At 44.1% G+C, this 27,085-nt stretch overlaps 2 protein-coding genes and 1 pseudogene across 4 annotated transcripts in view; 2 read left to right on the top strand and 1 right to left on the bottom strand.

Moving 5' to 3' along the window:
• The window catches only part of LOC148900487 (protein TANC1-like), a 68,089-nt gene extending 58,547 nt beyond the window's left edge, over positions 1 to 9,542 (bottom strand). For 2 of the 3 annotated variants that reach the window (XM_088992223.1, XM_088992224.1), the window contains exons 1-5: positions 9,488 to 9,542; positions 9,290 to 9,375; positions 6,485 to 6,679; positions 3,878 to 3,970; positions 269 to 399 (exon numbers count right to left, since the gene is read on the bottom strand). In XM_088992223.1, coding sequence (XP_088848349.1) covers positions 269 to 399; positions 3,878 to 3,970; positions 6,485 to 6,679; positions 9,290 to 9,365 — 495 coding nt within the window. In that variant the 5' untranslated portion in view covers positions 9,366 to 9,375; positions 9,488 to 9,542. Of the gene's footprint in view, positions 1 to 268; positions 400 to 3,782; positions 3,971 to 6,484; positions 6,680 to 9,289; positions 9,376 to 9,487 lie in introns of those variants that run through there. The other variant, XM_088992225.1, reaches the window with a different exon arrangement.
• Positions 9,543 to 19,137: 9,595 nt separating this feature from the next.
• Positions 19,138 to 20,434, top strand: LOC148900486 (uncharacterized; annotated as a pseudogene).
• Positions 20,435 to 23,347: 2,913 nt separating this feature from the next.
• On the top strand, positions 23,348 to 25,816 carry LOC148900485 (uncharacterized). The gene is made up of 2 exons (XM_088992244.1): positions 23,348 to 23,602; positions 24,943 to 25,816. The coding sequence occupies exons 1-2, from the start codon at positions 23,410 to 23,412 to the stop codon at positions 25,659 to 25,661; spliced, it is 912 nt and encodes a 303-aa protein (XP_088848370.1). The 5' UTR covers positions 23,348 to 23,409; the 3' UTR covers positions 25,662 to 25,816.
• Positions 25,817 to 27,085: the final 1,269 nt, after the last annotated feature.

Genomic DNA, 27,085 nt, shown 5'->3' with positions numbered 1-27,085 from the left:
CAAAGATCACACCAGTACATGAACCTTGAAATGTATATTGAATATACAAATGACACTCACAAGGATTGCAACATTATCCATATTACAGATATAATCTCTTCTAAACGGTTGACTGAATTCAAAGATTATCACAGTTGATATTCAGCCCAAATTTAACTACAGGTAGTCCATGAAAGAAATAAGCCAGAATTGAAAATATGAAGACAATTAAGTAACTCCTTCTCTTTATAGGCAGGCAAAAGGAGAGTAAATCAAGATGCTGTCTTACCTTCTTGTCCCTCCTGTCCTCCATAGGAAAGTTAACAATGCCAGGCGTTGCGTCTCCCAATAAGAAGCATAGTCTGGTCATCAGTTCCTGGGAAGAGAGGGAGGAGCCCAGCTGGGGCTCCACGTGGAGATCTGGTGTGCACGATTACACACAATCACACAATCACACACACACACACACACACACACACACATTCAGTGTACATGCATACTGGTCCGGCCGAGACCTCCTTCCAGGTGGCCGTCCAGGGTGACCCTGGGTGACTGGCATTGCACGCCCACGTCCAGCCACGCTGTCGTCGTGCATGACGGATTGAGTCTCATCCACGACGAGCCGTGCAACGTCCGCGTCAATGTCAGTCCGAGACCCCACTCACCGCTGGATCCCGGAGCTGCTCTGGACCCGTCTTCGTCCACCCCAGGCCGAGTCCCGTTCCCATCAGGCCGCCGCCCGTCGTATGCTGGAGAGGCAGCGGTTGCCCTCTCCACCGACCGTTCCCTGGCGAGTGGACCTTTTGGGAGACTGTTGGGACTTCTGGAAGCAGCCCCTTGAAGGGGGGGTACTGTCATGATCTGGTTGGCGACCAACGGGGGGCGCTGTCGGCCCCGCCTGCACCTGCACAGGTGCTGGTCGTCCCGATCAAATTGGCGACCAGCGGGTAGCGACGTCAGCCCTGCCGGCAGCCTCGCAGGTGCTGGTCGTTATAATCAATGACACTTAAAAAGACACCTGGCACGATCATCCGGTGCCGATTCATTGTTTGTTTGCTGCTTGTTTGCTGCATGCATTGTGTACGTGTTTGTTTAACCTTGGCGGACTTTTACACTTGGTTTTCTTTTGCTACTTTGTATTTTTTCAATTCAGATCGTTTTACATTTTGTTACTGCTGAACTTTATTTTAATACAATTTGTCAAACAACCTCCTGCTCCCTCCTGCCTGCTTTTTGGGATCCGAACCCGCCATCACCACCTCGCAAACCGTGACAGAATGAATCGGCCAACCATCGGATCCCGCAGGTACATCGGACCCGTCTCATTTCCACCCTGTGCCTGGCAATGCTACGTCCACGTTAGCGCAAGCCTCGTCGAGTTTGAATTGCGTCACTCGACGAGCCGCAACGTCCACGTAAACGTCCGGCCGAGACCTCCTTCCAGGTGGCCGTCCAGGGTGACCCTGGGTGACTGGCATTGCACGCCCACGTCCAGCCACGCTATGGGCAGGCCAATAACAGTGTCATAGATATTTCTCTTAGTGATGCTTCCTGCTCTGCAGCCTGTGTGCTTTTTGGGATCCGAACCCGCCATCACCACCTCGCAAAAACGTGACACATATGGGCAGGCCAATAACAGTGTCATAGGTATTTCTCTTAGTGATGCTTCCTGCTCTGCAGCCTGTGTGAAATGTGTGCGACGCATCCACAGGTCAGTGCACAAAATACCCCTGTTTAGAAATGCACTGACAGCAGCTTTACAGTTCCCTGGTGAGGTAGCACCGATTGAGCATTCATCCCATATCTTTCATATGCAGCTTAAGGGGCATGCGCTCGGATGCTCATTGCCTAGTAAGACAATTCAACACACAAGTAGAATGACTGTCTTTCTAGTTACGTTTTTTTTCACTACGTGGACCATCTTGGCCAACCAGTGCAAAATTAAGTAAACCTTCGAGCTGCGCTCGGAACATAATACGCCCACCGACCTAGGCAGGACCATGAACCTGCACTAGGAGCCTCCTAGATCTTACTGGGATCATATTCACTACTTTTTGCCTCACTAAAATATTTTTATCCACCCAAGCGCGTTTAACAATGTTTTTCTTCCTGAAAGCGAATGTCCTCCTTCAAAAGAGACTGGAAATATTTTTTTTCATCTGATCAATTTTCGCCAATCGATTAGTTACTTGGAACTAATCGGATTACTTGGAACTAATTGGAGCTTTGTGCTTTGTTGCTCCCTGCTGTTAACCAACCCTCCTGTCAACCAACAGCAGGGTTATGAAATTTGGTATTACCAACCAAAAAGAAAACACACATAACGCAATCCACAATTGCGGACACATACGTCACCACACCAAACTATCTTCGACACACCACAAAGAGGTCATTGTTTTTGTTTATCTGCAAACACAGTGAACACAGCATAGGTTTCCAGGCCATTTCAGAAGAGTGTTCATAATAATTACACTTTTCTGATTTTGTGTTCCTGAAAGTAGTATTTTTCTGTCTTAATGAGTCTTGACTACATCTGGACTTGGGCTCAGCCCCACTTGTACACGGGCCTTGGGCACTCTGGCTTCACTTGTACTCATACTTTTGTACATCGTACTTGACGTGGATTGGATAACAGTGGCCTTGACGAAGACATGCTGCTTCTTGTGCGGGTTAGTTCATTGCACTGCTGCACTGAACGATCTGAAGGAATTAAGGATATGCTTTCAGGGCTTCTGTAGGTAACATCAAAAGGTTGTGCGAGGTAAAGATTTGGCCAGATGCTGGCAGTTAAAAGACAGCTTGTGAATTTTAATGAGCTTGATGACGAGAGAAATGCAAAGCATTGACTTTCGTATTCCTGCGAGATTGCCTGATGCAGGACATATGCTGCATTCATTTATCACTAGTTAAGGCTCTCTGATGCTTTGACCTCCAACCCCACGACGACAACACAGGTGCTCAATTCTCCACAGAATTATGACTCTTCAAAATCGTAGCATCACTCCGTTTGCGTCTTTAACCAGCTGAGCAATTTACTTCTCATGTCCTTGCACCTCATGTTCGGAGCTGAGTAACATGCATATTGAGTAGGCTTACAAACAGGATGACAGAACATCTCAGATAACAAGAACAGCTCACGCCGCCTCGCACACATCCACACACCACATTTGTTATGCACTTATTCTTCCTCGCCGTTTCATTCTGTATCTTTGTAAAGCTACTTCTCACATTCAAGTCAAACACTAGCCTTGAGAGGATGAAGGTCAATTTTAATAGGCCGGCCTGGGCATATTGTTTCACAAGACTCCCCAATTAGAGCCTTTCTCTATGCACTTCTCACTTCACAGCTTGCGAGAGAAGGAAGGAAGGGGTTGTGGTGAGTTGGGGGGTGGCAAGAAAACTTTGCATTTAGTCAGCAGAGCACCAAGACTCAACCCAGAGTAATACGAGGACACTGTGACTGTCCAAAACGATTCATCAAATCATCTAGCAGTTGCCATTGGAAACGGGAAGCTGAAAGGTGCCTGGCAACTAGGATAGAAAATGCCTGATTTAAAAAAAAAAAATTCAAATAGTATAGCTAGCGCCAAGCACACATATGAAAACCTGACTGTATTATTGATATGTATTCACAAAAACTACGCAGAGAATAGAGGCGTGTGATTGACTTCATATACTGTGAACATCAAATTGACACCATTTGTGTCATTCACCTGGAAGGAGGAACTTCATTCAGATCTTTACCGATGGTGTCAAAACACACACACACGCATGCACACAAACCCTCGATTCACATCGCTCACCTTTATCTGATTCATTATCCTCAGCGGTATACCTTCTCTCATTATTCAGTACAAAGCAGCCACAATACTGAACACACTCACAGCTCCACTCTCACCTCTGTGGTTCGTCTCGCCACAGCACAAAGCGACGACGAGAGGTCCTCTCGAGTCGCACGAGCCGTCCACATAGTCCAGCTTCCTCACCCGTCCTTCGGCCACAGTAGAGGGGAGAAGGAGAAGGGGAAAGGGAGGGGTGGGAGAGGAGTACAGGCGAGATGGGTGGGAGGGTTTTTCAGAGTGCAGCCAGGGAGGAATATGAAAGAGAGAGAGAGATTAAATCTTTCCAGACAAGATTGAAATCATGTCCCAGGAGGATAAATCAAATCTCCATATGATGTGCCATGTAAACATTTTGGAACGTGGGCATTAATCAGTGATATATTAATTTTGTGTGTGTGTGTGTGTGTGTGTGTGTGTGTGTGTGTGTGTGTGTGCGTGTGCGTGCGTGTGCGTGCGTGTGTGTGTGTGTGTGTGTGTGTGTGCGTGTGTTTGTGTGTGTTTGTGTGTGTGTGTGCGTGCGTGTGTGTGTGCGTGTGTTCGTACATGCGTGTGCGTGTGTATGCGTTGTTGAGCAGATACAGGAACAGTGCACAACTATTGATGTGTGGGTGTGTCTCAATTTATGCAAAAGCATCTGAGCCTCATCTGAAGCGCAGATTCTTGAGGTCTGATAGCACATCATTCATAATGAAAACACTGAGATTCAATTAATTTTCACACCGAGGGTTGGTCGCTGTGTAACTTGTGTTCTCAGTATGTAGGCAGACAGTCTACATTGGCCGGACTCGTGTTAAATAGCTGATTTTGGACACAAGTGCCAAAAGAAAGCAAAAGATAGGGCAGGGATGGGCAACTCAATTGCTGAAGAAAGCCATCCTTTTTGCACCTTTTTTGTTACTTTAGGGCTACGCCGCACACTTTCCAACCAAATGTATGACAATAGCATGATATATAAAAATGACAATTTAAGGACGGCACAAAACACGAGGTGGATGTCATCGTTATGTGTATTTTTTCACAATATTCAACTTAATATAATATTATTATTTCTCATTCCCAGTCCTAGAGCAAATGTCCGATTCATTTTGCAACACAGGGTAGTACAAGACCAGGAGGAAGTTCAACTAACACATCTAGTGGTGAATGGTGATATTGCAACTTAAAACTACAGTCAATGCATATTGCCATTCTGCAACCACAAAGTCACACCTGGTTGATGTTTTTCTCTTTTTCGGTATTTATTTATTGATTATTTTTTTCTGAGATTGTTTTCTCCTTTTATCTCCCATTTTCAGTGACAAACTGATAGACATTACACAGAATAAGAAGTTATCATATTTAAAAGTTTCATGCCTTGCCGGCAGTAGGGACAATCTTTCTGGTTCTGAGTCTTTGTCCACAGTGTCCGACTGTCATATCTTTGACTCAAAAGTATAGTGAATGTTAATCGATGGTTTGTCAAAAATTGTTGAGGGGGTCAATTAATTTTTTAATCAAGGGGTCAGTTGTATGGTGGTTGCGGGCTGCTAATGCTAATTGGTCATCCCAGAGATTTGAGGGCATTTCCATGACGTTTCATGTTTTCATTGATGAAGCCGTGAAAATATTATGAAAATTTGTTTGAGCATTTATTGCACATTCAATTTCAAGGTTGTAAAATCCCTGTTACCATGATAACTTATCCAAACACTGACACAATCAATGACTTGTCCTTTTGACGGCACTGACACGTTCAGCGACACAAATATTTACTTTTGAGAGGCGTACTAAACATTTTGAAAAACAAAATTGATCTTACAGGAGAATCATGATGTTTTGTTAGTTGGATGAATTAACGTTTTGCATGTTTCAACTGTGATTTGAAAAATGTAGCTGAACTGAAGAAAAACGGAGACAAGGTTCCCTTTCTTTCAAACGCTCTTTGTTATTGGACACTGCCACCTACTGTGTAGGTTAAAACCATACATTCACGACTGAATGTATTTAAAGATCTCCTCATGAAAAACAAGTTGCAAATCATATCCTCCAGATTTCACCATGAATGCACAGCTTACCCCATTTGAAACATGAACAATTTTTAAAATGTTAATGATCATGCTCACCTGTATTAATGAAAAACTTTGGATACATTCAAATTATTATTATTATTATTATTATTATTATTATTATTATTATTATTATTATTATTATTATTATTATTATTATTATTATTAGTAGTAGTAGTAGTAGTAGTAGTAGTATTAATAAATGTTTGTTTATCTCTATGTTCCCTGTAATTAGCTTTGATGTTGTGTTTTTTTTTGTGACAGTACAGTTCTTTTGCATCATCTAATCGAGAATAGGGAGCTTGACGAGGGAATGTCCAAATACATATCAAATCATTTTTTTTTTCTTCATCGCTATTGAACCTTTTCCAACTAATTGCCATTCCTTGCCTGAAGTCATTATGTTCAATCATTTACAGTGACAATCTGTCACGTGTTTGGGCCCCTCTGGGCCTCGCCTGTATGCATCCATGTGTGTTTGCTGTCACATGTATGGCGCAGCGGAATGCACAGATGCACACTAATCAAGATAAAGCCATTAAAGCAAGTATTCCACTTTCTCTGCAGCTCAGGTTGCTGTCATCATTTCAATGCGCTTGTACCTCCAAGTCCACCCACCTTGAAACTTAGTGCACGAATGGGATGGAACTATGTAGTCTTGGCGAGGGAGTAGAGGGGAGGAGGGTAAAGAAATGGACAGCCCCTTGGTCAGTGGCTTGGACCTTGGACGGCTACGGTGGTAACCGCTGTCAAGGTGCGGGGCATGACCACCGCAGCCCGGCGGCAGAGTGGTAGGAGGACGTACCCCTCCTGCTACAGAAGACAGGAGAAAGACACACATGGGGTTTCAAGCCATGAACATAAACTGTTGGTTGTTGTCTGTTCTTCTGCACCTTAAAATATATTGTTCCACATTTCACTTTTAACTCATTCACTGCCAGACGTGCAAAAATGTGTCCACCCCAGTGCTAGGGTTTTGTCATTGTCATTCGAATTCCAGGACCCACAGAATATTGCGTTTCATTCATTCAATGCAGCATCAGAAACCCTAGACTCTCTTCTTTCATAAAAAAAAAGAGTTAATTCTTAAATTACAGTACAATATATGGGTCTGGAGTTATATGAGCTTGAAATGAGGGTGGCTGTCCAAAATACAATGCAATACATACATATTGGTTTATATTAGATTTTAACAACAGCTGAAGGAAATGCTGCCCCCTTGTGGAAGGGAAAACATTACCAGAGGCCATGGCCAGCGCTTTATCTGCGCCCAAAGAAAAACAAACAAATAAACAAAAAAAATCAGGAATGGCGCTTTACATCATGTTGTCAATTCCTGAATAAATTTGTGAATGGCAATGAATGAGTTAAGAATTGATTCAAGCCAACCAAACTTAAAAACGTACAATTTCAGAATGTATTCCAAACTATGTTCGCTGTTAAAAGAATTCACACTTTTAGACACAATTGCACATTTGTGAATTCTGGAACGTTTCCCCACTTTCCCAATCGAAATTCAAGAATTGCAGCTCATTCCAATTTTTCCATAATTCCCAAATTTCCACATATTTCATGACAGTATTCCACATTTCCCATGTCCAAATTTCAATGTATTTCCCATTGTTCCACACTACTATTTATTTAACTACTTTTTAGCTTTGTTGTGGTTTTTAGCTGCTGCTGAAAAATGCAATCAAACAAAATGCTTTTTCATTTATACTGAATAAATTTATACTGAATAAAACCTTGTTTTTATTCTGTTTTCCTCAACAGATTTTCCTCGAAAAAAGAACACCATTTTGGCACATTTACATCCACCTGTAAGTGTTTTTTAACCATGTACCAATTTCAAACTATTTAACTCATTCACGACACCTTGGGAAGCATTTATAACAACCAAACAGCTCATGTATTTCATTTTTCTACTTTCATTCCTTTCATCACTTTGCTGCTGTGAAATGTAAATTTCTCCACTGTGAGACTAATAAAGGCATATCCAATCCAATCCAATCCAATCCAAAGTTTACAAATACAATGGAATTCTGAAATGAAGATACATTTTCTTATTTACTTTGTTCCACGTGTTTTGACTGGTTCAGAGCATTCCACTTTCAAAATCTTCAACTCATTCAGGACATCTCATGAATAACTTGTCATTCTCAGAATCCACAAATTTTATAACAAAGTTCCCAAATTAAGTCAAACATACTGAATTTACATCCTCTATATATACACATTTCCTCACGTTCCAAAAGGCGTTTTCTCCAGAAATTGCATTGGCTTGGATTCTTCACAAAATCTTTTCATATGATCTGTCTCGTGGCAGAATTACAATAAATAATTTTCAATATGATAGTGATTTAGATTTATCCCCTCACTAATAGATGACGCAAGAAAAAAAAATCCAACTCCGCCTCTATCAATTCACGTTGGTTTCTTTTAGCTGATTTGTTCTCTATCAATAAACCTGACAGAAGAGCAAGAACGGACAATATATTACATGCGGCTTTGTTTTCTTCTCGTATTTTTCGTTGGATGATTAGGTGGGGGTGTGTGGGGGGGTGTTTTTGTACAGAACAATGCTGAGTGCCATTTAGTTTCTGACTAAATGTGTTTAAAAAATACTTTGGTTGTGTTTTTCAGGATGCTAGAGCATAATTGTATTTCCAATTTTTTCCAAACGGTTTTGCGAAATGAGTTTGACCACAGAATGAATCAAACTCTTTCCTGAAGGCATCATTGTATCATAGTGAAGTACGGCACTACCTTTGCAAGAAGCACACACATGTTGTGACTTTCCTCTACCCCAGAAAAGGAAACCACATAAAATGAAATGTGAATGTGGCCAAGAAATGTTGAAATCTTTGGTGATCTCCCATTTTTACCAGTGATCAGGGTTGTGCAATTGCGCTGGAAGCAAAACACGCAGTATCATTTTAATGAGACCAACACAGCTCCTCTGCAACCAAGGGCGGCATGGGATTAAATATTAATGAAGACAATGCTTTCTCTAAGACAGAGCTCTACTTATGTTTGTCTAATGTCTATGATCATAGCGCTCTTTGAAGGAGTATACTGTACATACTGCAGCAACTTCAGCTAATGAAATACATGCAGTATCAGTCATTTGACATTTTCACAATTTCAAACAAATATGAGGGTAGTTTGAAAGTAAATGCAACACAAGTGGCTCGATTGAATGTTCTTCATTCATAGGCTATTCTTCCTTGTGTTGTACTAGGTCACAATGTTTTCTTCTGACACACTTGAAATGAGGCTAACTGAACTGGCTCTTCTTGAATCACCCCAGAGAACTTGGCTATTTCCGATAAGCAGGTTCATTCAGCAGGGTAACAACAACACTTAGATGATAATGACCCATAACTACCATATGATGCTAATTGTGGGTTTATTTATGCTTACCAATGTGTTTTTGCCTCCTTGTTCCAGCTGTTTTTTCTTCCTTGTATTTTTTGGGTCCAAACACCGCCTTGAACATTCTGCTCAGTCTGTAGAAGATGGGAGAATGATCTTTATTTGTTTCTGTATTTCATAGGATATGGTGGCAGTCATAGAGGGCTTTTCTTTTTTGTTTGGAATCGAAGAAACATTCGGTGTTACCTGTTAACGGCTTCTTGAGTGATGCCTTCTTGTAAATCCACGTCACTGACAGACCCTTGCACCTCTTCTGTCGACTACCCACTGAAGTAGTGTCGACAAGCACATGCGTATCAGTGCAATGTCCCAATTTTGACGTATTAATATTTCATCATTTGCCCTCTTAAAGAAACAATGTGACTTTTTTCCCCAACTAATCTATTTCATCACAAATCCATGCCAGCAACATATTTGAAATAACATAACCAAAAGATGCAATTTTGGGATAAACAATTTGAGAAGACCTGAAACTGCACATAAACAGTGGAATTGTTTGAATTATTGAATGTGAAACTTGAAATGTGAAAGTAGGAGGTCAAATTTGAAAATCTTCTTTTCCTTTCGGCTTTTCCCATCAAGGGGTCGCCACAGCAAATCAGTGTCCTCCATCTTTATCCCGATATAAGAACTTTATTTTGAAAATGTCGGAAACTGCTGACAAGATGCCCTGAATATTTTTCAAGTTGCAATTGTTTGAATCTGTCAAGAAATATGAAATATGGTGATGTGAATGCTTCTAATATCTGTTGAAAGTGAAGAATCTCTGCACATTTGCTGCAGATCCCTCCAGTTTATGATCCGCTCAATCTATAGGGTTGTGAGGAGTGCTAGAGCTTATCCAAGCAGTCATTGGGCAGTAGGCGAGGGGACACCCTGAACCGGTTGCCAGACAATCACAGGGCACACAGAGACAAACACATGTGCGCTCATACACACACCTAGGCACAATTTTGAGTGTTCCAATTACCTACCACACATGTTTTTGGAATGTGGTTGGAAGCCGGATTGCACGCAGGCATGGGGAGAACATGCAAGCTCGACACGGGAAGGCCAGAGCTGGAATCCAAGCCTGGATCTCTGCACTGTGAGGCCGACGTGGTAACCACTTGATCACCAAGCTGCCTTCTGCCCCAATCCGTCTTTGTCTAAATCTATCTACCATGCATGCTGTGGACGAGGGATGAAGAAGCAGAAGGCCTGACTACTGGACATCATTTACACACTTGCTTTGGGTATCTCCCATTACCCCAAGAAGAAATAAGCAGGGCAAGAGAGGCACTTTCAGATTATAGAATTATGTACAATTATGGAATCTTGAGAGGATTAAAAAAAAGATACTGTACAATAATCAGACCGACGGACTCTCCTGTTTTTCGAGTAAAATCTTGGATTTGAAAACCGAGGCTTTTTCACTTGGCCTGCAAATTTAAGCAATTTCCCATCTCAATCAGGAGGTGCCGGCAGTGGCGGACCTTCAAGGCCTGCAAAGCCTTCTCTGCTGGCCTAAAAATATCTGATTGGTGTTAATTATATTTTGTCCATATTGTATATCAGTTTCCTTTCGTTACTTTTCCCCTGTTGCGCTGCTTCCAGGCATGTGTTTTCGTATATAAGCATTTAAAGGACAACCGACGCCTTCGGACAAGTTGTGTCCATAATTTGTAAAATCGCTTCAAATGACTTCTACTGTGCGTATTTTACAAAGATTCCACCGCATATAGCTAGCTATATTTGACTTTTTAAGACTCGCGCTGAATATTACGGAAGTCTTGTTTTTGAGTTGGTGACGAGTCCTCACGTCACGTCACGTCACTGAAGGAACGTCCCTGACCGAGAAAGGACACATTGTATCACGTCAATGCATTTTGCGGTACTTTGTTTGGTCTGAAAACTTCGTGTTGATCCGTGTTGATCGCGAAATTAGAAGGAAAACACAAATAACGCGATGGTGAATCATTGTGTGTTGCACCGAGCATCTATTTGATATTCGCTGACAAACATTCTAAGGAAAAAAATCAGCCGGTTTCCACGGAGCTTTGTCGCCATCTTCTGCCTCTTTTTGCACCTACATTTCCCCCCACCCAGATACCTCAAAATGACACTGAATAAATTCTTTGATCGATTGCAAACATGTATGCTTTCCTCTTCAGAACTATTTGAATCATATTCATAACTGGATGAGTAACAAGAAAGCATGTCCTCCGAATCTGATCCATTGTTTTGATTCTCGAGCAAGGCAAGACGTCTTGGCGTGACACCATGAACAAGGGGGCGGGACCTTCTGAAACTGGCCACTTCCGGTTTAAATTTTTTGCAGTTTCAGAACACTTTAAGTCATTTTTACTGGTGTTTTGCATTTCACTAAAAATATCATACTGCATGTTTTGGGTAATTTAGATGCTATAAAACGTTTTTCTGATGTCAGTTAGGAAACAAAAAAAGTGATGTCAGTTGTCCTTTAACCAATCACATTTCAGCCATCATTTTTTACCAGCGTCCGAAATCTACCCGGATGCCTTCACAATCAGTTCTGCGGGCCCAGTCGCATTAAATGTGTCGATCAAACTGTTGCTTTAACCAATCAAATTTTGAGTTGGCAACCCAAAAGGCGTTGTCAACCCAAAAGGCGTAAGCAAATACATATTGTGTTGATTTTGTTGCAATTTTGTCAACCTACAATTGCTGAAGGAGGACAAGAAATGGATTTGGTTGGAGATTTACTGTTAAAGCCATTTTCAATACGGACTTTTCAAGAAAAAAAATGGACATCATTAAGAAAGATCGGTCAGTTATTTCCTGGCTAACGGTACCCTCTAGTGGACTTGTAGTAAATCACACCACACTTTTTTCAGTCTGGATTGATTCAGACTTAGCATTACTGAAGGCCTAGCGATTATGCAAATTTTCCCATTGTGGGACTATTAAAGGCTTTCTAAATCGGAAAAATCCATGGCCCACCACGGGTGCCGGCAATGTACGAACACGATCTGCAACCACCTTTGAACAACGAAGAACAAGCACACAAATATATCTAGGAGGAAGAAGAGGAAGGCAAAATCGCTCAAGAGGCAGAGCAGACTCAGATGAAGTATCCGGTGATTTGTGTACCTGTGAACCGTGAAGACTATGAAGACAACAGCCAAAGTGAGGAGAACAGCGAGGTGCTGCCTACAAGCAGCAGCTCAAGTCAACAAATGACAACAGGAGATGATGGAGGATCACAAGCAGACCGCTGCTTAGCTCCACTGTCAGATCATGACAACAAAAACATCTGACACTAGTGATGAACATCCTAAAGGTACGAAGTGTCATACTGATGAGACACACTTGAGATATCCTCAGTGGGGCAGAATATTTGTCCGCAAGAGCAATCTGAAAAAACACATGACACACATGAGATAAAACATTCGTCTGCTCAATTTGTGGCAAAGGATTCTCTCAAAAGTTCAACATGATTACTCACGCAAGAAGTCGCACCAGAGAAAAACCATACAGCTGTTCCTGGTGCAACAAAAGCTTTTGCAATTCTTTGGGTTTGGTTTGACACACAAGAAAGCACACTGGAGAGAAACCTTTTTCCTGTTCTTTGTGCAATAAAATATTCTGTGCAAAAGTCACTTTTGACAAGGCACACAAGGACACACTGTGATGTGTCCTTGTCCTGTGATGGGAAATACATTCCACTAAGATGGCTTCACCCAGAGAGAGTTTTTTGCCCCCCTCGGGTGGAAGGCAGCAATCCAAACCCCACACCTGTGGCTGATCACGGCTTGATAGGCAGGCATGGCTTTTAAGGCCAGAGACCCTCTGAGTGTGCGGCTGGGGAGACAAGCGCCATTGGTGTGCTCTGCGGAGAAACATCAAGACACGGACTGCTGCATAGAACTTGTCGCCAGTTGGGACCCTAGGATGGAACATTGGATTTGGACCCTTGCTAAAGGTGGCTAGGCTACCTAGGAAGGACGTCGAGAGGGGTGAGGCCAAGAAATACATGGGAGAGAACCCCATCTTCAGTTTCACCTCAAAAGAGACTTTGTTATACTTTGAAAATTGGAATGAACACTATTCTTGCCTTTTTTGCTTGTGAATTCCCCCTGAAACCTTTTATTAAAATCTTTGTTTGCATTCAAACCTGTCGCCCATTGCACTCCTTGTCCTGCCCCGCTGAGAGCTAGCCTCCTATGACATTACAACACACTGATGAGAAAGTGTTGAGTTGCAGAGAGTGCGTGTGCGTGTGCGTGTGCCCTAAAGTTTTCTTCTCAGTATCAGCTTGACAAACACATGTACAGGTGAGAGCAACAGTACATGAATCCTTTCCAACATTACACGCAATTGAGTTTTACTATGGATCAAGATGTGACACTATGTATTCTATTTACTTGTAAGAAGATGTTGATGACCACATTTCAGAAAACCACTTTTTATTTACATCCCCCTTTTCATTTTTTTTTTCAAAATTAAGCACTATTGTAATAAATTGTTTTGTGTCTACAGCTGGAGTTGGTTTTACTATTCGATTGATTTTAACAAGGACAATTTATTTGATATGTTTAAATTTAGTCTAAATGAAATTTCTCATTTAAATTTAATTGGATTAAGCGTGGTCATGTCTAGCAAGTGACGCACAAAGGTGACAGAAAAGATAGTTGTGATTGATGCTATATCATAGTAGCAACAGAGCTAGGTAAGACTATCCACATTAAATGAACAGTATAAACCATATAGTCTTATATCCTAGGGCAGTGTTGGAGGCACCAAACCCCACCAGTTTCATATGCTCATTCACCAAATGACCAATGACTGTGCCTACTAACTGCAATCTAGACTGAGGGGTGGACCTCTGTGGCGGAGGATCCACCGAGACCGACTCACCGAACCCCTAGGTGGTATCTGTTCATTGATTTCTTAATTGGATATCTGTTTTTTCTATATTATAGAAATATTACTGTGACATGATTTAACTGGGGCAGCCCAGTGGTCCAGTTATTGCGCGTCAACGTCATAGTGCATCAATCTATCAATCCTTCCATCCATCCATCCATCCATCCATCCATCCATCCATCCATCCATCCATCCATCCATCTTGCGGTCTGCCAACAGTGCAATACCCAAATCACACCAAAGGAGGCAGTAGTGCACTACAATGTGTCTCGCTCGCCGGAAGTAAAGGGGCGGTGTTCAGGCTCTGCTGTTTTTACCTCACAATCGTGTTGACACTATTTTCTGCGTACAGTATGTACTTCATTCGTACGACAGACTAATTTCACCACATAAAATATCTATCAACTCATCGTAGCGGATTTTTTTAACTTCTCCAAATAGCCTAGCTTGTTGACTATGAACAAAGAGACATTATCGCCATGTCACTAAACAGATCGAATGATTATATTGTAGCCGTTGAGGAATGAGCACACACGACTAAATGTGGAGACGTGTTTATTCCAACGGCTAACAAGTGGATCTGAACTGAACAGCAAAAGCAGTGTAATATATGTAACATGAACCGCCCCCTCCTCTGCACCTGCTGGGTGAGATGCCTGGTCCTAGTGCCCGCCACACAGCCCCCCCCAGAACACCCACAAGGAAGGTCAAGGTGAAAATTTTGCAGGGGGCTTAACCAGCCTCCCCCAACGACTACGCAGTCCGTCTTTCGGTGGTGAAGGTGATTCGGGCGAGACCTCAGTGGGGGAACGACACTGAACCCTGGCATGCCGCGGTGAGGCTGGAGGTTTCGGAGGGCGTCCGCGACATGGGGCCTGGGCAGGCGAAACGTCCTCGCCTGCAACTAAATGAGCCGGTTTGAGCCTGTCTATTGAAATGCCCTCCCTCCGCCCACCCATATCGAGCACAAAACTCTTTTCACTGTGTTCGAGCACTCTAAACGGGCCGTCGTACGGCGGTCGGAGGGGAGAGCGGTGGGCATCGTGACGCACAAAGACGAAACGGGCTGACCTAAGAGCAGACGGAACAAATATTTTGGGGACGCAGTGGTGAATTGGTGCTGGAGTCAGGGGCTCTGCTGGCAAAAGGGGGAATGAAGGTGCACCCGAAGCTTCAGGCAGAAATTCATCAGGAACGCGGAGTGGTTGACCGAGCACTAACTCTGCGGGGGCGGCGTTAAGGTCTTCTTTAGGGGCCGAACGTAACCCGAGCAGGACCCACGGAAGCTGGTCGACCCAGTTACCGTCCGACAGCGCGGCCCGTAGCGCGGCTTTCAGTGACCGGTGGAAGCGTTCGCACATCCCGTTAGCCTGCGGGTGGTAGGCCATAGTGCGGTGTACCTGCACACCCAAGGACTGCGCCATGGCCGACCAGAGCTCGGACACAAACTGGGGGCCTCTGTCCGAAGTAATATCGGATGGCGTGCCGAAACGTGCGACCCAGGACGACAGAAATGCGTGGGCAATATCTGCCGAGGTCGTGGAGGACAGGGGGACTGCTTCCGGCCACCTAGTGGTTCGATCGACCATGGTGAGGAGATGTGTGCAACCCTGCGAAGGAGGGAGGGGCCCGACCAGATCCACATGGACGTGGTCAAATCTCCTGTCCGGAATTGGAAAAGTTTCCAGGTTTGCTCGGGTGTGCCTGTGGACTTTGGCGCGCTGACATGCCACGCATGCAGCTGCCCGCTTCCTGACGTCCTTTCGTAACCCAGGCCAGACAAACTTGGCCCCAAGTAGTTTGACTGACGCCCGGACGCCAGGGTGTGAGAGGGAATGAATAGAATAAAAAATTCGCCGACGCCACTCCTGCGGAACAACGGGACGAGTGCGACCCGTAGACACATCGCAGAGGAGAGCGGGACCCCCTTCACACAGTGCCACCTTCTCAAGTTTCAGGGCTGTGCCTGCTGCCTTGAGTTCGTGGATGTCCGGATCCTCAGATTGGGCGGTGGCCATCTCTGAAAAATCCACCCCGAGCTGGACTGGACACACAATCGCGCGTGACAAGCAATCGGCCACAGGGTTACATTTGCCGGCCACGTGCTGAATGTCTGTTGTGAATTCAGAAATGGCCGCCAAATGCCGTTGCTGTCGGGCCGACCACGGTTCAGTCACCTTTGACATGGCGAATGTGAGTGGTTTGTGATCCACATATGCGGTAAACCGGCGCCCCTCGAGGAGGAAACGAAAATGGCGCGTTGCAAGATAGAGTGCTAACAACTCTCTGTCGAAAACACTGTACTTGCGTTCGTTATCTTGCAGCTTCCGACTGAATAATGCAAGGGGCTGCCATTCGTTCTCCACAAGCTGCTCAACCACTGCCCCTACGGCAACATCAGACGCGTCGGTAGTCAAAGCCACCTGTGCGGTTGAGATTGGGTGGACCAGAAGAGTTGCACCCGCAAGAGCTTCCTTGGCCCGTTGGAAGGATTGTGCTCATTGCGGTGCCCACTCGAAGGGGTCGTTAGCCTTCTTTTTTCTCAAGGCGCCGTAGAGGGGTTGTAGGAGGTCGGCTGCGTGAGGAAGAAACCGGTTGTAAAAATTGATCATGCCCAAAAACTCCTGCAGAGCCTTAACTGTGGCCGGGCGGCGGAAATCCACCACTGCTTGCACTTTGGCGGGTAAGGGGATGGCGCCCTGTGGAGAAATGCGATGCCCCAAGAAATCGATCTTGGACAGACCAAATTGGCACTTAACAGGGTTAACTATAAGGCCGTGCGAATCAAGGCGCTTGAAAACTTCGGTTAAGTGCGACAGGTGTTCCTCCGGTGAAGGGCTGGCCACAAGGATGTCGTCTAGATAGACAAATACAAAATCAAGACCTCGCAAGACTGAGTCCATCAGTCTCTGAAAGGTCTGTGCCGCCCCCTTCAGGCCAAAAGGCATACGGAGGAATTCAAAAAGGCCAAAAGGGGTTATTACTGCAGTTTTTGGCACATCTTCTGCCCGTACCGGAACCTGGTGATAACCGCGAACAAGGTCAACTTTGGAAAAGATCACGGCTCCGGCCAAACGTGCGGAAAAGTCCTGGATGTGCGGAATTGGGTAACGGTCGTGTGTGGTTACATTATTAAGCCGACGAAAATCACTGCACGGCCGCCAAGAACCGTCACTTTTGGGGACCATGTGCAATGGTGAGGCCCACGGGCTGTTGGAACGCCTCACGATGCCCAAGCGCTCCATCGTCGCGAACTCCTCTTTCGCCATTGCCAATTTTGCCGCGTCGAGGCGACGAGCGCGGGCAAAAACTGGCGGGCCAACCGTGGGAATGAAATGCTCTACCCCGTGTTTAGTATTGGCATTGGAAAAAGCGGGTGTGGTTAACGACGGATAATCGGTCAGCAGGCATTCATAAACGTTACCCGATGTTAAATAATTTGCATGCGTTAACGCCCCGAGCCCTCCGGCCTCACACGGAAAAGTGGCGAAAGAGATGGCGTCAATCAAACGACGGTTGGCAATGTCCACAAGAAGTCCGTGAGCACATAAAAAATCGGCGCCAATTATGGGAACTGTGGTCGCGGCAACAATAAAGTTCCACTTGAATTCCCGTCCGCATGCGTTAACGCCCCGAGCCCTCCGGCCTCACACGGAAAAGTGGCGAAAGAGATGGCGTCAATCAAACGACGGTTGGCAATGTCCACAAGAAGTCCGTGAGCACATAAAAAATCGGCGCCAATTATGGGAACTGTGGTCGCGGCAACAATAAAGTTCCACTTGAATTCCCGTCCGTGGAAACGCACAGTCACCGACCTGGAACCGAAGTTAGCGATGGGCGAGCCGTTAGCTGCGCACAAGGCAGGCCCGCATCCACCTGCCATCTTGTCCGCAGCGGTGGGCGTCAGCAGGCTTACTTGTGCCCCGCTGTCCACAAGGAAACGTCTTCCTGACGAGGAGTCCGTGACGAAAAGCAGCTCGCTTTCGTTGCTGGCGCCCACGGCTGCTACTGGGTGTCGGGCGTTGAAGATTCCCGTCGTCTCGTAGGAGCAGGGGAGTGCGCAGCCTCGAGCCTTGGCGCCAAACCGCTGATGGAAATAGCAGGTGGCTTTCCCGCGCCGCTTCTGCGATCCCACTGCGGCCACGACGGTCGGATCGATTTGCACGGCTAACCGCCGTATCGCCAGAAGCGCTCGATCTGCTTCTTCCGCCAAGCCACGATAGTCGCCGGTGGCTAGGCACGTCGAGTTAGCGAGCACGACGCGCACTTCGGGTGGTAGCTGGCGAAGGAAAATGTGGGGGAAAAGGAATCCGCCATCATCCGAATTTAACAGCGACAGCATTTTGTCCATTAGATCCACTGCTGTTCCGTCGCTGAGTCCGGGAAGCGAAAGAAGTCTGTCTGCTCTCTCGGAGGCCGATAGCGTGAACCGCCGGAGCAGCAGTTGTTTGAGCGCGTCGTACTTCCCGCATCGTGGAGGCGCGCGCAGAAGTTGCATCATGCGATGCGTTGTCGGTTGGTCGAGGGACGCCACGACCATGTAATATTTTGGGTCATCTGTCGTGACGCCTCGTAGGTGGAAAAGTGCTTCCACATGCTGGAACCACGAAGCCGGGTCGCTGTGCCAGAACTCGGGCAACTTCGCGGCGTAGGCGGCAGCTGCGAGTTTGGGCGCCGGTCGTGGCGACATGGCCGTAGAAGATACATCTTCGTCCGTTGCCATGAACATTTCCATCGTCGGGGTCACCAGTGTAGCCGTTGAGGAATGAGCACACACGACTAAATGTTGAGACGTGTTTATTCCAACGGCTAACAAGTGGATCTGAACTGAACAGCAAAAGCAGTGTAATATATGTAACATGAACCGCCCCCTCCTCTGCACCTGCTGGGTGAGATGCCTGGTCCTAGTGCCCGCCACAATATTATAGTGTCGTGATTGTCGTGTGAAAATGTGTAAAATTGAAATGCTGCGAGTGCTGCTCAAACAGCGACGAACAGCGGCCGCCGAAAGAATGATCGCTGAGTACGAAGAGGAACTTAGTCGGACCAAAAAGGAAAACGAGCGACAACGTCAAGGACTGAAAGCTTTTGATGCTCCAGTTGTGATTCGAAGATCAGGTTTGTTCAATTATTGCAGCTATTTGTCCATCCATCCTTTTTCACATCCGCTTATCCTCACGAGGGTCGTGTTGCGTGCTAGATGGAGTCTATCCCAGCTGTCTTCGAGCAGTTGGCGGGGGACACTCTGAACGGGTTGCCATCAAATTGCTGACTTTTATTTGTCCAGTAATTTATTTAACTTGGAAAGAAACACACACAAACACAGTATTCCTTGGATTATTTCCCGAATTTAGTCCTCATCGACCATTTAACCAAGGCTTCGAATGTTGTTCCGGGTAGCAAAAAAAACAAAAAAACCTCAAAGCCTCCTTTGACTGGACCACTCGTAAACAAATACTTCAATGACATCTGATCGTAATTTGCATTTCTACAGTTAACTTGTACAAGTAATGTCAACATCTCTGGCTAATTCTGTGACATTATTGTATGAGTATGAATACTATTGAAATGTGTGCCTGACCTTTCTAAACTCCATGTGTTCTTCATCTTGTTTATTACAGATGAGAGTAATGAATGCATCCCCATTGAGGAGAGGACTTCCAGAGTGAAGGAAGAGCCCAAACCACCGCTCGTTAAAGAAGAGGAGCAGCATTAACAGCTGGGCTTCCCAGTGTTCTCTGTCATTGTGAAAATTGAAGATGATGATGATGATGAAGGCAAAGGTCAAAATGAACACAACAGAGTGGAACAGCCTTCAGGCAACAGCTCTAGTGACCACATGACATTAGAAGGCGATGGTGACCACTGCAAAGGATCACAAGCTGAAAACGTCTTAGCTCCGTTATCAGATAGCGGTGGCACAACGTCTGACACTGATGGTGATGAACACTCGAAAGAGAAAATGACATGTAACACTGACAACGGACAGCGGAAATGTTTTCAGTGTGATAAAACTTTTAGCCACAAGATAAATCTGAAAAGACACATGATCCTTCACACAGGAGAAAAACCATTCAACTGTACAGTTTGTGGAAAAAAAAAATCACCCAGAAGGTGCACCTGACGTCCCACATGAGAATACACACATGGGAAAAACCTTTTGCTTGCTCATATTGTGGAAAAAGTTTCAAGCGCAAGACAAATTTGACGTCACACACTAAGACACACACAGGAGAGAAACCTTAGCTCTGCTTATTTTGTGATCAAAGTTTTGGTACAAGGTCAACATTAGTGACACACCTGAGAACACACACTGGAGAGAAACCCTTTTCACTGGAGAGAAACCCTTTTCTTGCTCAATCTGTGCCATGAACAATCTGTGTTTTCATGATTGTTCCAGGTTGGCTCACCACATGAAAATACACACCAGAGGCAATCCTTTTCCCTGTTTGGTGTATGGAAAAAGCTTCAGTGAAACGTACGTGTAATAAAAGCTTCTTTGATAAGTATAAAATTCACAACTACCAATGCTCCGGTGAGAAGAGCAGCACTGTATGAAGCTGCAGTACTGTCAATTTAATTTGCAGTGCACTAAGGTTGCCTGAAAGACATGCAGCATGTTATCAAGAGCAAGAGATGAGAAGAGAAGCGGCAGATTCTTTCCAACTCTGTAAGCTTTGATAATGCGTATTCTCACAAATCTCTGAAAAATACACAGCGTGCCACTAAGGATAGTTACATTTGTTTTGTTGCTCTGTATTTGCTAAACTAGCTTAAAAACAGTTTTGCACTTATTATAACGTCTAGGCCCTCAGTTACTTTTAACGTTCTTATTGTGTGTCCTGGACACGTGAACTTTAGTGAGACAAAATTACATGTTTTGATGTTTAAATGTACAGGGTTAAACTCTCATTTTCCTCTATCTACTTATTAACAATAAACTTCAACTAAGAAAAAGAAAGAAATAGCTTGAAGCATGTTTGGAGTCTCATTTGGAGAACTGTGAAGTGACTGAGAAATGGCGCAAAGCAATACTGTGCAGTGTGTTTTCATGGGTGTTTTATTTGTTTAATTTAAGTTTATGAGTGTTGTTGGGGTAAAATATATACTGTAAAAGTTAGATGGTCTCTCTATCTTGGTTATTCATTCATTGCAGCTGGGCCTGAAATGTGGAAAGAAACCCATGCATGCCTGAGAACATGCGAATTTCATGCAGGGAGGCTGGAGCCCGTTGTCAGACAACTGATCTTCATCCTCCCTTGTCCTAGGTTAAGTAACAGCATAATAGCTACTGTTATTTTAGCTGTGCTTCCATTTTGAGGTGGTCACTTGACACCAGTTTATGTGAGCGCACCCTTCCCTATCCCCCTTTTTATTTTGATTCAATTTAATCTTCTTGCACCACAAAGTCGAACACACACTGTGTCAAAAATACAGTGAACGTGTCTTTCCGCGAGGGGACAGTAGTATTTAATTTTCAAGTATCACTTATCCTCAAGTATTTACTAAGAATCTTCCCTATTTGTGTTTTATGTGGTCCTCCTGAAACTCAAAACATGTGTTTTAATTCATCCTGAAATATCACCACAAAGCCCAACCTTTTGTCGGTACGTCAACTGTCAAAGTGCAATTGGACCCCTAAAAATCATTTCATGATTTTGCATACCACAATAGAACTGAAAGAAAGCTATGAAGATGTGACTGGAGTAACTTTCTGCTTTTCTGTAGGTATCATACAAATAGATACCAGCAGAACTGATCATATAAATTGTTAGGTTAAAATATTACAGCTATTAGCATTAACAGTTACCTTTAAATGTTAACGATTATAAATGTAATTAAACATGTATATGTATCTTCTTGCGCAACGTTGTAACTTTACAGTTGGCGTGTTCGTTGTGAGAGGGATGACCAAAAAAAGCCGGCACGTTTCTCACAGATAACTTATTCCTAACAATTTGATCTAATACACAGAAAGTATTCATGTGCCCACAAAATCAGTAAGAGAGACAAAAGACAAAGACTGGGACTGAGGAGCTCATATTCTTGCCCTATGTATTCAGGAAAGATAAAAAAATCAAATTTGGCCCACACAAAGACATCAAACCCCCCATTTTGGTCCTTCCTGGCATTCGGTTCATGCCACCGCTCCAGGCTATTTCCCTCCAGGCGGTCAATGATCAAAAGTTGCGTCCTGCCGAGTTAGTGTTTGGTCACTTCTTTTCATCTCCGTTGTGCAGCGTTTGGCCATGTAGTTTCATATTTGCTTTGTGTGTGAGAGCTTCTGTGCAGGGTTTCACCATGTTGTGACCAGACACTTCCTCTGTGTGTGAGAGCCAGCTCCCCTTTTATCTCCTGGTACACGTAACACATGTCTCCAACCAAACACTACATCTTTGTTCTGTTATCTATCTATTACAAGCAAAGCAATATTTATACTGATTAAACTTACTATTTTAATTTTTATCTTGAGCAATGTTTAATATGGCTAAATATATTGATTTATTTCTTTCACCACAAATGAAAAAAATTTATAGCAGTTTTTTTTTCTTGACAGCTTTTCTAAATGGTGAACCAGAGCAAGATGCAGTTCTTTGGGCCAGACGTTTAATTGTAGTGTCCCTTGGGTGCTTTGAAAGGCGCTTGTAAATTAAATGTATTATTATTATTATTATTATTATTATTATTATTATTATTATTATTAAACGTCATTGATGACGGCGCATCGACCAAATTAAACGACGAGGTAGCATCATACCTACGCGAGTAGCAGGATGCACATTTATTCAAGAGCGGCTGTCTTTAAAAAACTCACGCCCAATCACTCCAAACGTTGATTGTTTACTTGAGCCAACGTTCACTTCTTCACAATCATCATGTTAAAAAATATCACGAACATACTCAAACCGTTGTCATCAACGAGCAACAAGGAGCATGTTGGGAAGTATGAGACCCCAGTGCATCGCCTCATCATCTCATCAAAAAGCGTCGACATTATACTTCCAGCCACAACTGGGCATTATTCAGAAAAAAACGTCTTGATGCCCTTTGGAACATTTCAAGTACGAGTTCGATGAATCATAACTCGCTTAGACATCCCTGGGTAGTCGAAAGCGTGACGTAATAAATAAGCGACAGTGCAGTGTGCTATGTTAACAAAACTCCTTCACTAGCAACGCATCGCCCAGGAGACTGTCAAGTGTTTGGATCCTCGTGTGAAAATGTGTAAGGTAGAAATGCTGAGAGCATTCCTGAACCAACGACTAAGCGCAGCCGTCGACGAAATAGTTGTAGTGTTTGAAAGAACGCTAGCAGAGTATGAAGAGGAACTTTGTCGGACAAAAGAGGAAAACGAAAGACAACGTCAACTGCTGGATGCTATTTTCATACCTCAAGTCTCGGTTCAGAGAGCAGGTTTGTTGACCTTATATTTTTACGTGTTTGTCCATAATTTAATAGGAATACGATCAACGCAAGAAGCTGTTATTTCAGAAGTAGAGTGAGGGAACAAATTACGGTATTTTTACGACCATAAGGTGCATATAAACGTCTCAGATTTTTTTGAAAACGTGCGGTGCGCCCTGTAGTGCGGACGTATTAGAGGCCCCCATGAAGCGGACGTGCTAGAGAACATGAGGGGGGATCTGTGGGCGTGCTTTGTGCATACAAGAATAGGTATGTGCTTTATGCAGAACATTGCTGTTTTAACAACTCAGAAAATGGCAAAGAGACATGGTTATGAAGCTCAGTTTAAACTGAAGGCGTTCCAAGGAGGTCCGTCTTGGTGCTGGCGTTTTATGAAACTGTGCCATTTTTCCATCAGGGCCAGGACTACGGCAGCGCAGAAACGTCCAGCGAATTATTCTGAAAAGCTGGCAAAAAGGCTTTGTTTCCTGTGGTGCTTGGCTGCCATGCTAGCAGAGAGAAACTCCCTCCGATGGTGATTTTTAAAAGAAAGACTTTGCCTAAAGAGACATTTCCAGCAGGCGTCATTATTAAGGCAAACGAAAAGGGCTGAATGTTACGCCACAGTTTGCCAATGGATTGTGGATGCTTGGGGTAACGTGTCTGCTGACACGGTGGTTCGAGCTTTCGGAAAAGCCGGCATAATTTCCGAGGAGCCGCACGGCACAGAAAGTGACTGACCGTGAGGAAAGAGAACCTGCCACCTGTAGAGGATATGTACCGGTATATAAAACTTCCAAGTATAAAAAGTCCAAGATGGCGCCCGAGTAGGCAGCCTCAGCAAGTGCTCTCATGAGCCTTGCTTTTTTACTTTCATTCCTTTATCACTTTGCTGCTGTGAAATGTAAATTTCTCCACTCTGAGACTAATAAAGGCAAATCCAATCCAAAACTTGCGTCCTTTCATCCGGTGCGCCCAATGTGTATGTTAAATACAGAAATGGCACACATAAATGAGACTGCGCCTTTTCACACGGTGTGCCCTTTGGTCGTGAAAATACGGTATTCGTGCCCATGCATTTGGTGCTTGGCACGGCCTTTTGTGGGGATGTGCCCGACTGGAAATTAACGTGATGCATTAATACACAACCTCAAAGCCTTCGTGCATTTTCTGGACCACTTATCTGCCCTCGAGTTGCAAAAGTGCTGGAGTCTATCCTAGCTGACTTTGGGTGAGAGGTGGCCAATCGCAGGGCTTATACAAAAAAAATGCTCACAGCGAAAGCCAATTTAGAGCATTCAATTTGACTTTGTCAAATCACCTGTATTTGTCTTATTTGTGTCCTGCAGAGGTCAGTGAAGAAAATCATCTTGGGCAGCAGGCATGGATCTCCAGGGTGGAAGAGCACGAGCCAGAGCCTTCCTACATTAAGCAGGAAGAGCAGGATGATGATGTCACCAATTTGCCATTGACCGTTATCCCCGTGAAGAGTGAATGTGATGAAAACACAGGTCAGACTGAGCAGCACAGATGGGCTGCACCTCCACGCAGCAGCTCATGTCAACACATGACAGAAGAATGTGATAACGATAACTGTGGAGGATCACAAACTGAAAGCCTTTTGGCTCCACTGTCAGACAATGACTACATAACAGCACATTCGCCTGAGACTGATGAGGAAGAACACTCGAAAGGTGATATGACATATCACACTGGCAAGAAACACTGGAAATGTTCCCAATGTGACAAAACCTTTGGCGTCAAGATTAATCTTAAAAGACACATGATCATTCACACTGGAGAGAAACCTTTTGCTTGCTCCGTTTGTTGTAAAAAATACACCCAGAAGGCACACTTGACATCACACTTCAGGACACACACTGGAGAGAAACCCTTTGCCTGCTCATTTTGCAGTAAAAGATTCTCTCGAAGTGAATGTTTGATAACACACACAAGAACGCACACTGGTGAGAAACCATTCCGTTGCAATTTGTGCGATCAAAGATTTTCTTACAAGTATAAGATTAAGAAACACAAATGTATCGGTGAGAGGAGCAACAATACATGAAAAATGGAAAACATGGACTTTCTAACACATTGCTAAACGTTGAATGGCTCAGGTTATCTTGAAAAAGTTACATTTGACCACCAGAAGTGCCATTTGGACCCATCACAACCATTACACGTTGTATTCTTTTGCATCTATTTATCACAATAAATGTTAAATCAATCAAGATCTCACCAAAGTGACTTTCTGCACATCACACGCACAGACCCTCAAAAACTTTTTTCAGTTTGACATATTACGACCTCCGAATTAAAATTTCTCATGCGCACAGACACGCACGTATACACAACTGCAATGAAGTTATGATCTTTGCTAAAATATAAATAATATATATATATATATAATAATACATTTCTAAGCGCCTTTCAAAACTCTCAAGGACACTTTACAGTCACAGGATCAGTTTTTCTGCGGGTGAGCAGCGGCAGCCACACGTGCCAGCGTTCACTCAACCGGGAAGATATATATATATCACAACAGTGACTGTCTTCATCTCCACGATGCTGCCGTATTAATGAAGACGAGACGCGTGGATGTGTCTTTTTATTTCTTTTATTTCTGCAACACAGTATGGCAGAAGGGATGGGTGAAGTCGCATGGGTTTCGTCTTGTGATTAACCTGAATCTCCTCGAGATTGTTCTCAAATGCAAAACATTATGGATAACAAAACAGAATTAACAACGTGTGATCGTATAGTGCAGGGGTGGGCAAACTTTTTGACTCGCGGGCCGCATTGGGTTCTAAAATTTGACAGAGGGGCCGGGCCAGGAGCATTGGGAGGGAGTGTTTGGGCCGGAAATACTAAACCTAAAGCATTAAAGGACAACAGACGCCTTCCGACAAGTTATGTCCATAATTTATAAAATCACTTCAAATGACTTTGACTGAGCGTATTTTACAAAGATTCCACTGCATATAGCTATAGTTTACGTTCTAAGACTTGTACTGAATATTCACGAAGTCTTGTTTTCGAGTTGATGACGATCCCCATGTGACGTCACGTTTGGACCGCCCCTGACCGAGAAAGCGACACACAATGCATTTTGGGTACTTTGTTTGGTCTGAAAACTTCGTGTTGATGGCGAAATTAGAAGGAAAACACATAAATAATGCCATGGTGAATCGTTGTGTGTTGCACCAAGACAACTATTTGATATTCGCTGACACAAATTCCCAGCTGACAAATCAGCCCATTTCCAACGGAGCTTGGGCGCAATCTTCTGCATTTTCTGGGTGCTACATTGCTGTCATTGGCGGCTCGAATTGATATAGGAGGACTCCTTGAATCAATTGCAAACATTTATGCTTTCCTCTTCAGAACTATTTGAATCATATTCATAACTGGATGAGTAACAAGAAAACATCTTCTCCGAATCTGAAGCCATTGTTTTGATTCTCGAGCAAGGCAAGACGTCATGGCGTG

Source organism: Hippocampus bargibanti, linkage group LG03, assembly GCF_051943395.1.
Source record: "Hippocampus bargibanti isolate YZ-2025 linkage group LG03, ASM5194339v1, whole genome shotgun sequence".
Lineage (NCBI taxonomy): Eukaryota > Metazoa > Chordata > Actinopteri > Syngnathiformes > Syngnathidae > Hippocampus > Hippocampus bargibanti.
The sequence above is the reverse complement of the archived record's forward strand: the minus strand, read 5'-3'. Positions and strand labels throughout refer to the sequence as shown.

Bases quoted from the DNA above. Each gene is read 5' to 3' on its own strand.
- LOC148900485 (XM_088992244.1), top strand. From the start codon at position 23,410: ATGTGTAAGGTAGAAATGCTGAGAGCATTCCTGAACCAACGACTAAGC. The intron at 23,603-24,942 runs GTTTGTTGACCT...TGTGTCCTGCAG, and splicing joins AGTCTCGGTTCAGAGAGCAG to AGGTCAGTGAAGAAAATCAT.